Source organism: Eleginops maclovinus, chromosome 16 (assembly GCF_036324505.1).
Source record: "Eleginops maclovinus isolate JMC-PN-2008 ecotype Puerto Natales chromosome 16, JC_Emac_rtc_rv5, whole genome shotgun sequence".
Taxonomy (NCBI): Eukaryota; Metazoa; Chordata; class Actinopteri; order Perciformes; family Eleginopidae; genus Eleginops; species Eleginops maclovinus.
The window spans coordinates 2,161,997-2,177,871 of NC_086364.1; the positions used below are offsets into that span (position 1 = coordinate 2,161,997).

General features: G+C 41.6%; 1 protein-coding gene and 1 pseudogene across 1 annotated transcript in view; one reads left to right on the top strand and one right to left on the bottom strand.

Annotated features, from left to right (window-relative positions):
- The first annotated feature begins 2,294 nt into the window (after positions 1–2,294).
- gna13b (guanine nucleotide binding protein (G protein), alpha 13b) overlaps positions 2,295–15,875 on the top strand; it is a 30,790-nt gene continuing 17,209 nt past the window's right edge. Inside the window, exons 1-3 of the mRNA XM_063903711.1 lie at positions 2,295–2,601; positions 12,292–12,521; positions 15,505–15,555. Coding sequence (XP_063759781.1) covers positions 2,319–2,601; positions 12,292–12,521; positions 15,505–15,555 — 564 coding nt within the window. The 5' untranslated portion in view covers positions 2,295–2,318. The remainder of the gene's footprint in view (positions 2,602–12,291; positions 12,522–15,504; positions 15,556–15,875) is intronic.
- Positions 7,208–8,970, bottom strand: LOC134877964 (general transcription factor II-I repeat domain-containing protein 2B-like; annotated as a pseudogene).

Sequence of the window (15,875 nt, forward strand, 5' to 3'; positions counted from 1 at the left end):
TGGAATTGTCTGTTCCCACTTTGGCATTGATGTCGCCAGTTAGGAGAAGAACATCATGTTTGGGTACCTTTGAAACCGCCATTTGTTCATACTACGTCGTCCAGCTACATAGCAATTTTCGCTGTGCCTAGCATTACTAGCTTCATAGAATTGTCCATGTGTGCCCTGGTGTTCTCATGCTTCCTCACTTTCTCAGACAGGTGCTTCATATCCCTCACTCCAGTTGTTGTCCATGCTACATCTTTCCCCCTCGTTGTTTTAATCAAGCAAGGAAAGCAAAATAAGGCATTAGCATGAATGCATCCCGCTAGCCAAGCTTTTTTTGTGTACCAGCTACGAGAGAAGCCTCGCATATACGGCTTCCTTTTGCCAGTATCCTGCTGCTGTTTGATGACAATGTTAGGTTGATCTGGGCCCACAGCTCTTTCACCTGAAGTTTGTCCGCCAAACTTCTTCTCTCAAACGGCTCTTGAATGAGAGATTTCACTGAGTTAGGGACCGGGTTGAGTCTTGGGGTAGTGCTCACGCTCGCCATTGTTGATGTAGTTTAATTGGCGCCTGCAGTGACTGGTCCTGACCTTCAGGAGCCTCTTTATACATTCATGGCCTGGGGCTATTCTGAAACAGCCCCTCCGGAAGAAGTTTTGATTATACTGATTCGCTACATTTTGTGACAGACGTTCATATCTTGAATCAGCAATTGGCTAACCTGCTACAGAGACCCACCTCCGTGGGACGATTTCCCTTTAGCCCCAGCAGTTTTTCAGTCAGACAGTGTACTAGGAAAAGCATATATGTTACCCAAATTATTTTTAAATCATATTTTACACATATTTCTGGGTGCATTCCATATTTTAAACACACACATATTGACAATTTATATAATTATTTTTTAAATTATTATTATTATTATTATTATTATTATTATTATTATTATTATTATTATTATTATTATTATTATCATTATTATTATTATTAATAATAGTTGTGTGTGGCCCCGGCCTTGGCGCAACTGGCTGGGGCACCTGCACCGTACGCTGGCAACCCGGGTTCGATTCCCGACCCGTGGTCCTTTCCGGATCCCCCCCCGACTCTCTCTCCCACTTTCCTGTCACTCTCCACTGTCCTATCCGATTAAAGGCAAAAAGCCCCAAAAAATAACTTAAAAAAAAATAATAATAATATTTGTGCGTGTGGTTTAGGGAGGGCGGCGCCCCATCGCCCATGGGCCAGCCGCCACTGATTCTGTCCATGCAATAATGTAAACATGTGTCATACTATGAAGTTTAAAGTATGACACATGTTCACTCATTTTGTTTTTATTCATTCAAACTTGCAATACAAACAAGGCTGGATTATAACCGGCAAACCGGACAACTGCCAAGAGGCTGTAAAGTAACAGTGCCTCTAGTGGTCTGCTGTTATTTGAATGGATTTTACTATTCAAATACCAAAACCACAAACAGGCCCGGCCCGCAATGTGCCGCCCTAGGCAAAATTTTAGCTCGCGCCCCAATCATGGCCCGTCCCTACCTCCCCGGCCCTGACCACAAAGCAAAACTTTGGCCAGATAATATTTTATACTAGTATTACCCGTTAATCTGTCATGAAATCATAAACTGCTGTATCAGAATTATTTTCTTATCACTGATCACTTTTAATACATATATTTAATTTCCTCTATACAGTAAAATATGGTGCAGAATGCTTTGGGATATCTGTGTTATTGAGTCAGAATAATGCTGAGAGCTGCCCTACAATCTCAACAACCCGCCCAAACATTGAAGCATGGACACGCTCACGTATTTTGTCATGAGCGTGCTTCGCCCGTCACTGAACCTCTCACCTTGGCTGCGTTCAAGAATATTGAAAACAATGTCATTTTTTTTTGGCAGATTAACAACGCCTGGATAAATACAGCCTATGCTTGTAACCATGCATGAAACATACAAGAAGATGCCGTTTTTGTAAACTTATGATTTGCTATCACGTATTATGTGTTATATAGGCCATCATGTAGAAACCCCATCAACATTTCAAGAAGAGGTAAGATACAAGTTTGTTTTGGTGTCTTTTGTTTTAAAACATTGCCCATTTTCCACCCAACATTTTCCCCAAGATTAACATTACTTATTAAACATGTAAATAGTTTAGCTGCAGAACAGTATTACCGTTTTGGATTTCGATGGGTAAAACTGTTCACTGGTGAAATTTTGCTGTGAGTTACATTGAAGTGGATTCCCACGCCCCTTGAACGCAGCAGTAGACTGGCTCGCGCAGCCCTCCTCGCTGTCTGTATCGATGAAGTTGTTTCAAAGATGGCGGACTTCCTGCCGTCCCGCTCGCTGTTATCTGTATGTTTTCCTAACTGTGTACTCACAAGCGGAGAGGCAGAACAATTGCGGAAGTCTAAAGAAATAGATAAGTGTATTCATCGAGATAAGACGTATGTAAAAAGGTTAGTCAAGATTTTATTACTTGGGGCAGGCGAGAGCGGCAAGTCTACTTTCCTGAAGCAGATGCGCATTATCCACGGGCAGGACTTCGATCAGAAGGCCAAAGAAGAGTTCAGAGCCACGGTGTTTAGTAATGTTATTAAAGGTAAGGCTGCATGTGCACTCAATATCTTTAATATGTTGAACCTAGATGGTTTTGACCTCTGTATCTCCTAATGTAGGGTGTAAAGAGTATAGAGTGGGAAGCTGGTAGCCATGTAGCCACAGTGAGCGATGGAGGGCTATCTCTATTCAACAGTGCTAGCGTGGTTAGCTGCTCCAGTGACCAAGAAACGCCCATGTTATTCTGCTGCTGTGACCGGGGACGGGACGCGTTCAGGTGGTCATGGTTAGTGTTAATTTAGAGCTTCCCAGAAATATATATTGTCTGTTTTATGGTGTTAAGTCTTACACAATGGTTTGACATTGTCCTTGTGTTTCCTTCATGGCTGCTGTGTCCACCGAAACACATCATGGTCGTGTTTAAACAACCTGACACTCAATCATTAGGAGAATGTTTCTGTTTACTGTAAACCTGCCTTTCATTATGTGGGTAGCCCTGTCCTTCCTGAACCAAGGAAGATTTTCTGAAAGTTTACTCATTAATAAATGAAACGTCACCTTTTATCATTCTGAACTGTACGTTAAGAGCCATGTATCATCATACAATATTTCTCAATATATGTCACTGTTTGCAAGAAGTTAGATGTACACTGCTGAAATAGTGTGGTTTCTACTAACAGTTTGAATCAACCCCCTTCTTTTGAGTTTATGGAAAGTGGAACCTTTTGTGACCATGATGTTACAGGTGCAGATGGACAGGTGTTTCCAAAAGTTCCAGAAACACTAGACATGTAGCCTTGTTAAAGCTCACAGTGTGCTGTCTTGGCTGCTTACAAACTTCATGATGAGCCAATGAAGGTGTGCTTTAATTCCGTTGAGTATTTACCCACAACAATGCACATGTTGCATCATGGGACAGTTGACTTTTCGTATTAACCTACATTGCAGTGGAGGGAAATCACAGACAGACACTTGAGCTGCTGCTAAAGTTAGTCAGAACAACAAAGAATTTCCAAGTAAACCCACAGCCCACCTGTCTCAGTTTAGATCAGTTGTGAGTGTGTGTTCGACATGTGAATTATTCTGCTACGGAATCTGGTGATTTTGTACCTCAGCCACTACATTACATCACTGCTCTGTGAACTGCGACATTGTATAACGTTTCTTAAAATATTTCCCAGTTTCTTATTGTAATCCATATGAATCATTCATCCCATTGGCATAATTTTAAATCCACTGCACAGCACTTATAAGTTAATACATAAACTGTAAAAGTGATTCCCTGGTACTCGGTTATTTTACCTTTTTCAAAAACAGTTGTTAAGAATCCCCGCAGCAAATGGAGGGTTAAAGATTCATTCAAATTAAATTATGAGGAGTGTGTTAACTGTTTGCTAAATCAATCAGAGCACACAGAGGCTTAATTTCGTTGCATCCTAAGTCACCATATGACCAGTTTGTATACTAGCAATCTAGAATGCTGTTTCCTATAAGGGTCTGTTGAAGGTGCAATTTAATGCACCAGGTCTATACTGCATGACTTTTAGGAAAAACACTGAATCCATCAGCATGGTTGTGTGCCTCTCAAAACTCCCCGCTGTGGGACTAATAAAGGATTCCTGATTCTGATAGCCTGTTTGTAACCAGAACCGACACTGCTATCTTCCTGCTACCGGCCCTGCTGCGCTCTGTCTGCGGCTTCGCCTAGAAACAGGAAAGCAGAGAATATTAATGATGATGTAACATTTTAGTGGCAATGCTCATGATTCTGCAGCTCTGTGCGCCACAAGGGCTAACCTTTAGAACATACTGACGTAGCCCCTATAACATCACAGTTAGGGGCCAACTTTCATATATAATCACACATTAAGAGGCTCATTTAACAGTTGCACATTGACCACTATTATCATGGTGCAGTTTCAATTTCCACTTCAGTGTCATGTCCTTAGTATCCAGATTTCTGATATAGTTTCGAGGTGTGTGTGTGTGCGGGTGTGTAAGCAAGCTGTTGTAACAGAAGCTATGTAGCTATACTTGAACATGACCACCTTTTTGTGTGCTTGACTTTCTGTGATCAAATTTTTTAAAGGTCAACATGGCCATTCTCACAATTGAACATGCTGTGTTTCACCCTGAGAGATGTAATATCTCGGTGATAACTATATGGTTGATACATCTGTTAAACTCAGTGGTGAAGACAGGGAGCCCACTGAGCGTTCTTCCTCCACTTTAATCCTGTCTGACTATAAACTTGAAAAACATTTGTAGTGTAACATGGTTGTCCACATGAGTACCTGACCACCACAGACATCAGAGTTGTCAGGCGTTGGTTGGTATCATTCAGGTTTGTATAAGTCTTGGTGACGTTAGTCGATGAATGTCTATATTTACATGGCACATTCATATTTACTATGATTTATTTCTAGACATGTACTTTGAGTCAGCTGCAAGCAGGAAATCTGTTGGTGGAAACATATTGAGTCATCATAAAGATTTTTATGCTAGTGTGGAAACTGTCATCAATCGCATGGTTACCTCCATCAGGGTTTATAGAGCTAATGCTAGGGCTGCTTGTATGGCAAACATAATCAGGCCATTTTTTTTATTGTGATCGCAACTATTTGACACAACTGAACTGAACTTTTAATACAATTAAAATTCCTACTTTAAGGCAAGCAGAAGAAGTTTCATTCAAAACAAATTATTTTAAGTATTTTGCCTAGATTTTCAAACTTTCAAACTTTGACCCTGAATGTAACAGGAGGGTTGAATAAAGACTTTCCTTCTGTCATATTGGCTTGATCTAATAATGATGCCTCAGCCTGGCTGACTGAGTGGGCATCTCTTCTTCTCTTCCCCACAGAGGAAAAAAAGGTTCCTGGAAGTAGCAAAAACTGTACCACCCAAACACACAACCAGAAATGAACTCAAATATATGAACATGTTGTCGCCAGAGACAGCTCTCATCCCATTCTGCATGTAAGCATACATCATCCACCACCAAATACCATAAGGAATTAAACAAGTATCACTAAAGAATTGAATTCATTATCTTTTTAAATGAATTACCTAAACTAGCTATTACTGAGACTACATGCTGTGCTTTTAAATGAAATAACACCTATATTTGAGTGAAAACAGCCTTCTCTGCCAATATTGCAAGAAAAAAGCAGTCAACTATCAACGATTTTGGTCCATTTCTTTTTGAAGTCAACGTGTTACCAGAGACTAAAGATTCAGTTTATACTTCCATGATGCTGCATGACTGGTGTGTAACTGCCCTTGAATAAGTGCAAACAGGGAAGTGGAAGGCTGGAAAGGCTTGCTCAGCTTCAGCCATGGGGAAGTGACAGATGCTCGACGTGGTTAAACTGAAAAGGAAACCGTTGGTATCGGTGTCATTTCTGGATAAAAGCTCAATAAGTCAGGGTCTGGGGAGATTTGTTAAGAGGCAGGGGAAGTACTGGAGTCTCTTCTGTGACGCAGTTTGGACATACTCGCGTGTAACGGTATGCTGCAGTGGAGTCAAATAAAGAAACATGCTGTCATTAAATCACTGGTCATGCTTTGACATGGACATGACGCTGAAACACAGCACTGCGGACATTAATCTGATCTGATACAAACACTTCTTTCTACCTACTTACAAAGGGCGTTGCTCTGTGTAGTGTGAGGAAAGATAATGCTGAGCATACATAACAGATGGGTCAGATCAGTGTGTCTCTTTGTACAGTTATGTTAGTCTGGTTACAAATCAACTATTGAAGAAGTTGTTTTTTGTTGTTGCTTGTTGTACATTTTTTTAGTTCTGATCTGATACTTCTATTTGCATAGATCAGGGGTGTCAAACTCATTTTCACCGAGGGCCACATCAGCATTAAATGTTGGACTCAAAGGGCCAGATGTAACTCATAAATGTAACTAATGCAATGTAACTAAATGAAACTACTCCTTAATGTTAAATAACTCTGAATTGATTACTTATTCAAGTTACAAATATTACATATATATTTGCATAGCTGTAAAAAAACATGTTTGCTTGTCGCTCTGTTATTATAACATAAATCCTTTTAATTTGTCAGGTTATGAAACCCAAATTACTCCATCAATCAACGATCAAACTATCCAAGTGAATAAAGAAAAATAACATCAAACACAAGCTATGACATTAACTTTGTTCAAAATTTGAAATAACAAATAACCGTAAAACCAACAAGTGTGAGCTGCTACGAACATGTGTGACAGATGTAGATTTTACAAAACCCAATGGCTGCACACAGCCTTGAAGGGGGACGAATCCAACTAATGAGATGGTTTGATTACAGCAAACATTTGTCTGCATAAACACATAACACCTGCAAACACTAAATACATTGCTACACATATAAAGTAGCATATGTAATAAACTCAAAATAAGGGTTGTCTCAGTCCACAACTGTATTGGTCAAGTTTTTAGGTTAGTTTTTGATGAGGAGATGCTGCCTGTTCTTGAACACACCATGTGGATCCCCTCTCCACCATCCTCATCCATTGATCATGTTCTGAAAATAACAAACACAAAACAAAATGCAAGCACAATCATTAAAATGCACATAGTTTAACTATTCTTCTTCTTGGTTGAATTACATTTTACTATATTTTAAAAATGCTTACCAATGTGTTTTCTGACCAGATGTCTGACACCGTTTTTCTGTGGCCAGTGTGTAAATGTGTGGTTTTAGGTCCTGTGCTGTAGCAATCCGTAGAACAGCGTGGAGGTTGTCCTCTGATGCGTGATCTGTGCTTGTTTTTGTTTGGATTCATTATTGAAAACATCTGTTCGCACAGATAGGTGCTCCCAAACATAGACAGAACACGGGCAGCATGAAGTCGAAGCTGTGGCAGTAGATGGTAAAAGTCCTGGATTGTAGCATCCTGGAACTTTGCTCTCAGGCCACTATCGCTTTGAAGCTCTATTAACTCCATCTGAAGGTGTTGGGGTGCACACGTCGGTGGTGAAAGGACTGGCAAAGATGGCAAAGCCAGAGTGCTGTGCTCTGAAGTCAGAGAAGCGCCGATCAAACTCATTCATCAACAGGCTCAGTTTGGTAGCCAACTGAGCACATGAGAAAGTACCCGAACATGAGGCTGAGATGCTCTGACAAACAGGAAAGTGGGCAAGATTGTCCTGTTTCACTTGGCACATCCATAGGTCAAGTTTACACTGGAAAGCCTTGATCGTGTCGGACATCTGCGTGATGACTTGTTTGCGTCCCTGCAGCTTCTGATTCAGTTGGGCGAGATGCTCGGTTATGTCACACAACATAGCAAAGTCACACAGCCAGTTTGGATCTGAAGGTTTTCCTTTACTCTGCATGGAAAGAGCAATGTCTTCCCTAAGCTAAAATGACTTTGCTCCTACTCAGCCACCTTACTTCTGTATGGTACAGCACGTCTCCGTGCTCCGAGCCCATCTCCTGCAAGAACAGCTGGAACTGACGATGATTCAGGCCACGCGCCCGAATGAAGTTCACTGTCTTCATGACCGTGGTCACTATATCATCCATCCCCAGCACCTTCCCGCACAAAGCTTCTTGATGGATAATGCAATGATACGTTATCAGAGGCGTGTGACAGTTACTTTCTTGCATTTCCTCCTTCATTAGTCCAACCAAGCCCACTTATCCTCCACACATTGCAGGTGCACCATCTGTAGTTAATCCCACCAAGTTTTCCCAGGGCAATGCATTTTTACTGACGGACTTCTCCAACGCATCAAAAATGTCCCGTCCCGTTGTGGTCCCATGCATGGCAGCCACATCCAACAGCTCCTTAGTGACAGAGAGGTCCGACTTCACGCCTCTAATAAAAATAGATAGCTGCGCTGTATCCTTGTTTTCTGTGCTTTCATAAACAGCTAATGAAAAAGCTATGTTGCTGCGTGTCTCTTCGGCCAGCTGTGTTGCCAGGTTTCCTGCTAGATCCTTAACTCGGTCCGCGATAGTGTTTCTTGATAAACTGACATTTTTAAAAGTCTGTATCTGATCGGGACACACCTGCTCACAGACCTTCAGCATGCACTGCTCCCTCTGAAAAAGACTTTGAGGCGCTCGATTTCTTCTGCCACAACAAAGCTAGCTTTCACTGCCGCATTGTTGTGGGTTGCAGCTTTCGCGAACACATTCTGCTGCGATCGCAGTTTGGCTTTTAATTCTTGGGCAATTTGTTGTTTTTCTTGATGGCTAATTTTGGCATACTTAGCTCCGTGTTTGGTCTCAAAATGCCGACGTAGATTGTACGCTTTGACAACCGCCACCGCCTCATAACACAAAAGACATACCGGTTTTTCTCCTTGAAGCACAAACATGTATTCGCCTTCCCATCTTTCTTGAAACACCCTTCCACCTGCATCAATGTTTCTCTTCCTGGACATTTTGGGATCATTATTTGTATTTCTCAATTCCACTTGTTGGGAAAATGGCATCGATGTGGAAACACTGCAGTCTAGTGGCGGGATGCCGTCACTTCGCGGGTAACGTAATCGGCATGCATTGTGGCGAATGTAGTTTTTGGTCACTGCACGCATTTTATTTATTTTTAGACAATCAGACCTTTTAAGCTCCGCGGGCCTTGAGTTTGACACATATGGCATAGATAATACCTTTCTATCTATCTTTAACATGGTTTGTACAGTGCAGTCTTTAGATACATTAAGATTATTAAAGTAACACCTGCCTGCAGGATATCAATGGTATTATTTCTCTATATTTATCTTTTTTCTGAACTAAAGCTCCGAAAAAAGTTAAGAGACCACTCCACATTTTCTTAAATCTCTACATGTATGGCAACCATTCCAGTGTCTGTTGAATTCCAACACAGGGAAATGTTGTCAGCAGTTTATAGAAAACATAACTCAAAGACATACCTATAAATAGTAAAACCGGAGAAACTAATAATGCAGAAGTGGTCTCAATTTTTTTCCAAAGCTGTAGATGGCCATATAGCATTCTCTAGGAAAAGTCTCTCCTTTTTTAAAATATCATACCCAAATTAGTTTCTTCAGTGAAGTTACTAGAATTAACATTATTGCATTTAACCAGCGCATATTGATGTGGTCAATAATAGTCTCAAACTACGTCTGGCCGTGTGTTTGTTTTCTAGTTTCTAGTTTTAAGTAATAAGGCAACAATAACTCTGAAATGAAAATTCCTTTTCTCGGACTTCTTCAACTTTAAACTGAATTTATGAAAGGCATCCATCAATCGATCTATTTTCTAATCCTCATTTGTTATCCCTGGTGGCCCTAAAGGTCTATCCCAGCATGCACCAGGGCAGAGGTCAGTGGTTAATCAAAGATCAATAGTTATAGCTATAGATAGATGGTGTCATCTCTACCAGGCCTGCAGTTTCTGTATGCTGCCGATGAATGGTGTTTAACCTCAGCGTTGTAGGTCTTGAAAGAGGAGTTTTGGGGTGAAAAAAGGCCTAATGTTCTAAATAACTCACTGAAGGTCAACGCAGAACTCCAGAAAAGGATGTAAACTAAAGTGCTTAACAGAGCGAACTTCCTACTGTGCCTCTCTATTGTCAACCACAGTGGTTTTATGTTGTTGTTGTTGGTATAATAGCGACTGAGAAACATGCATCTGCTTTCTATGCAGACCATGAGGAGCAGTGCAGAGTAATATAAATGCCTGAGCCTATTCATGGGACCTGAATACACTGATATTCTTTACCATGGTTTGAACCTGCTGTGCTTACATTTGATGGTATCGATATTTATGGAGAGAAGATAGCAGTCGTTGCTTGGGAATTTTTGAATAACTTTGAACAGCCCAAAGACTCCCTGTGCAGGTATTTCATGGAAGCCTGTTATCTATTATTTACTCTACAATAAGAATGAAAAACGATTACTTCAAAACCTCCATCTCTTTTAAAGCCTTTATGAGTGACACAGGATAGGCTTGAAGAAATGTTTTCTTTAAAGAGCAGTCTGTCCCAGGAAGAGGGCTAAACAGACACAATGCATGACGACACCTCTGTATAGAGCTCAAATGGCTGACTGTCAGTATAAATAGTCAGTAATCTATTGGTTAGGTCTGGCATCCTATTGACCATCCGCATCTGTCAAACAGAGTTGAAATGCTCTGGTGTTTCAGGTTAAGCTTTGTCTTTCTGCACGATACCTGCGTCTGTCGGCACAGGAACTAAAGATATGTACACAAACCCGAAACACACTCATAGAAACACACACACACCATGCAGGCAGCTGGATTTACATGAGTTGCGTACAGCCACGGAGCTAACCCATTGTCAGAGCAGGGGTACGGTCGAATTGTCCAAAAATCAGCTCCTATCCTCTTCTCCTATGCTGTATTCCTTGAAACGTAAAGAAGTTAAGGAATACTGGATAGGAGAACTCAAAAGGACTTGGGAAAAGACGACCGAGCATCAAGAGAATCCATCTGCACTTACACTATCCGACTCGTGAAACTCCAGCAGACGTTATTAATGAGCGTCTGCTGTGGGGAACTACAGTTCTCTGTACAGGACTACTGAAAGACTCTAGAGACTCTGCCTCGTGCTCTGATGGTGTTGTTTATGCTTTATGAACAAGGACAACAGAGAGACATACAGAGCTGAACGTTCAAAACAAAGCACTTTAGCGGTATAAGTTTTAAACTGCTTAATAAGCACCGTGGAAAGCCAAATGTTGTGTCACGGTAAAAGCTGCTGTCGCAAGGCATTGTGGGACAGCATTTTCTCCTTTCCTTTCCTTTCCTAAAGGAAGGTCCAGTGTTTCCTAAGCTAAAGGAGGTTATAGAGGAAGTTTTAGAGCTCCTTTCCTATCATCTAGAGAATTCCAACAGCTCTTCTCATGGCTGCCACTGAGGTGCTTCCAGGTCATTCCACTCCATTATGAACCTTCCTAGATATACTGACTATTCCACCGCAACCCAGGTCGTTAGGATGGTGAAGCTCAGTTCAGAGCGCTGATGTAAACTCTGCCTCACCCGCTAACTCAGACTAAACCAAGTGCGCTTTCTGTTGGCGTGAATCAGAACTTCACTGGATTCAATGTGTTATTTTATATTTTCTGTTGAACAGTTTGTCTTTGGAAATGAGTATTCCCTCAGCAAACCTCAGGAGTGAGGAATATCAGATCACATTCAGTTCAAGTAATAATGGTAATATGTTTGTCATGTTCTGGGCTTCACAGGGTATTAACTTAGTATTGTTGCTCCCAACGTAATGCAGACTGTTGGCTATGACCTGTGGTAGTTACTAGACACTTTTGGCACTTCATCACAGAGAATCTTGATGTTACAATTTCAGTAATGTTACCCCCTGTTGCTACATCTGAAACATATCAGTTCATGATATGAAATGTGGGATACAGCGTTTTTTCTCAATGCTGTGATCCTGATTCAGTAGGACTGAATAGGTTGGCGATATGGTCAAAATCTAATCTAATGTTTATACTGTATCATGATCCAGTAGTTATCCTGTAAAACTATACTTTTTATAAGCACTGTGTACTGCATAATAGACCAATGCTTTAGTGTTTTTTTTCAGTTGTGCATCGTTTTGTTGTTGCAGGACAGCTCCCCACCCAGCATGTTTTATTCGTATCATTAAGAACACACATACTGTTGGTAGTAGTCGCGTAATTTATATATTTTTTAATTCTCCATTGCTCCTCTGCTGTGACTTTAATGACATTTTTAGAACAAGTGTCACATGTCTCTTTCAGGTATCCGAGTGTTGGTGGACGCTCGAGAGAAGCTACGCATCCCATGGGGCAACCCGTCTAACCAGCGGCACGGCGACACCATGATGGCGTTTGACACCCGGTCGCTGATGGCCCATGGTCACGGCATGGTGGAGCCCAAAGTCTTCCTGCACTACCTGCCCTCTCTCCGGGCCCTGTGGGCTGACCAGGGCATCCAGAACGCATACGACCGCCGCCGAGAGTTCCAGCTGGTGAGTCAGAGTGTCAGTCAGAGGGCGTTTCTCAATACCAAGAATGCAAAGAATGGACTTGTGTACTTGGGGAGAACGTTCTTGCGAGTTGTTCTTGGAAGAATGAACTTGCAAGTTGACAGCACACAGAGCGCTGTTGGCGGTTTGAGACGATGCGTACTTGCTGGTATTGCGCAATACACAATTGTGGAGCTTCTCAACTCCGAAAACGTTTGAGCAGATTTTGAATTCGCCATCGATTTTCGTAAAACTGCTAATATTTGCCGAGTGCCCGAGTTTGAGCAAGTCTTTTGTGTTTTCACTGCAGCAGTGCCTGCTCTCAGAAAATCTCCAAAATACTGATTACTCTCAGCCACCAACATCTGTGATATAGCAACAATATTAATGTTGCGGAAAAATAAATGCCAGCTATCAGGCAACTAATGTTGCTGAATCTGGTAGCATGCTATCAGCCATGGCAGTCTCGAGGGGTCTCTGAAATAATTTTTTTTCCAAACTTTTTTTATTGAAGTTTCAGACATAAGCGTACAAAATGTCATATCAAAGCATACATTTACATTTATACATAGCATAGAGAGACACACACTAGAACAACAAAACAAACAAAAGAAGAAAATAGATATTAATAGCTTGCTTCTTTTTTAAAATTTTTATTATTCTCCCTGGGCAAGACTTTATAATAGTGTTTGATAAAGTTTATGGTCTTTGTATTTGTGTTTGATGGGTTAGTAGGCGTCTCTGAAATTTGATAGCAACATGAGCAGAGCTCAACCGTTTCCACCATCGATGTTACTGGACGCATGTTCACTCTGGTGTTGCATAAAAGTAAACGGTGACATCACAGCATGGTCAGTGGAAAAGCAAACTTTGCACCAAACTATGTTCTTATTGCACACCTGGGCCAGAATCCTGATTCTATACATGGTCAAGGGCAGAGGCCGGTCACAGAATGTGGTTCTGGCCGTGTGTATTCATTTATTACCATGTATTACTGTGGAGTTTGGCCTATGGCATAGTGTGACATCTGTCCTGCTGAAATCTCTCTCTGCAGGTCCATCGATTGCTGCTGTCAGTCTGTCTGCAGGGCTCAGGGTGTACAGACCAGCATTGATAGCAGCAGATAAAGCTTGTCCTCACAGCTGACGTTTAGATTGTGGTCTGGGGTCTTGCTCTCAGGATAATGGCCTTAAATCGTCCTGCAGAGTTAGGTTCAGTTTGCAGCGGCTCAGATTCAAAGAGCAATTTGTTAGTAAACTGTTCTTCTGATAATACAGCTGATGCCTTGTCATTTTTTCATGACTCTACTTAGCACTTGTACCCTGATTTTCAGTTCCCTACAACACCTTTTGCTTTTATTAAACTAGACTGAAAAAAACAATCATTTTTTGACACCAAAGGGAATCTGCTTTATTCCCAAACAACACAATTGTCAACATCTGTCAGCACGCCTGGACTTTAGATTTACCAATCTCAGTTAAGAAGAATTATTTGTCTGGGCTGTGTTTTCGGTCAATTTGTTAATTGTGGCCTAATGATAACATGGACAATCAGTGGGAGTGTCTATAATATAATTTCTGGATGGTAAATATTAATGTACAATTGTTTGTAGTGGCCCTGGTTAGGAATGATACCAGAAATGTAGGCAATACCATTCAAGTTCTACAATATCTATTCATTATTACTCCATAAAACATCACTTAACCCATTGAGGCCTAAAACGCCTAGAAAAATGCCTGTAAAACCTATGGAAGAACCCCCTAAAACCTGAAGTGTTTCTGGAAATTCAGCAATTGTGTCAACGCCTACTAAATAATTGATTTCTCAGCCTCTGTAGCAGATAGAAACAAAATTCTAAAAGTATTTGAGAGCTTACACCTGTGGCTTTCATGAGTGCCTCTGCAGGTGAATCGACTTACACTCATGGGGTGCGGTTGAAAAAACTCTGTGGATTAGAGTAATAATTCTCCGTCCTCCACTCGGTTTCAAAGCCTTCGAACTCATGGTCATCATCGTCGCCCTTTTCAAACATATGTCTTAACCATAAATCCCGGTCGATTGGTTCGACGAGTTCAAAGTCGTCAGCAATAATGTCATCAGCGCTGTGCAGATCGTCAACATCACTACTTTCACTAATTTCAGAATTCCCTCCGCAGTAGTCTAAGTCTGCCATGATTGCTCAAAAAAAATCCAAACAATGCTACGTGTGTATTCAAATGCATTTCATTGGGCTAAGAGGCCGATAATTAATGCAAAAATATACCACAGAGCTCTTGTACCAGAAAACGACGTATCCGCTTTCCCGGCTTCAATGGTAAAATGACGCAACAGCGCCCCCGGTTTGAATGGTAGAAATGCGGCAACGCTTTCCCGGTTTGAATGGGTTAACAAGACTACATTTGAACACATCACGTCATTTTTTCAGAATTTGGGCATCAACTTATTGCAGTATGGGTTGTTCTTGTGGAATCATTCGTCCTATTAGTTCCTAATGTGAACTCATGCATCTCATTACATTTGAAGTAAAGTAGAATACAAAAGTTGCCTTTCATGCCTTTTTTAGGTAATGAAGCATAATGTCATTTTCAATTGTTTAATCGAGCTGATTCAACAATATAATTATGCTTTTTGTGAACTTATTACAGGCAGTTTTAACTGTTTGATAAACGATTACACTTAGAAACATTTTTGTAGATTATTTTAAAATCAAAAGTTGTAATGGGCCCTGTCGTCCCTGAACATCTTTTGAGGTGTAATGAGGGAGCTGCTGTTTATTGAACCTCCCTCCAACATGCCCAGCTGATGTTGAGTGGCTGGTGTGTGTCTCATGTTCCGTGGATACTGTCTCGTAGCTCTACACACAATGTTGATGGGCCGCGGTATCACAGCAGAAATGATGTTGCCTTTAAGAGCCATGCGGAATGTGACATGCATTTAGATTTGAGGAAATGTCCCTAACATATAGCTCTCTCTCTCTCTACCCCAGGGCGAGTCAGTCAAGTATTTCCTGGACAATCTGGAAAAGCTTGGAAAGTCGGTAAGTTCCACCCACACTGCAGACACTCCGCTCATCACCGAGCCCAGCAGGCGTGGGGGTGTGAGAGAGCAGTGAAAGTGTGCCTGTCCTCATGTCTCCTCTCACTGTTCATACATGTAGCGCCCTGCAGCACGCTCACTGACAGCAGCACGCTCACTGACAGCAGCACGCTCACTGACAGCAGCACGCTCACTGACAGCAGCACGCCTCACTGACAGCAGCACGCCTCACTGACAGCAGCACGCCTCACTGACAGCAGCACGCTCACTGACAGTAGCACACCTCAGACAGCAGCTCACTGACAGCAGCACAGCTCACTG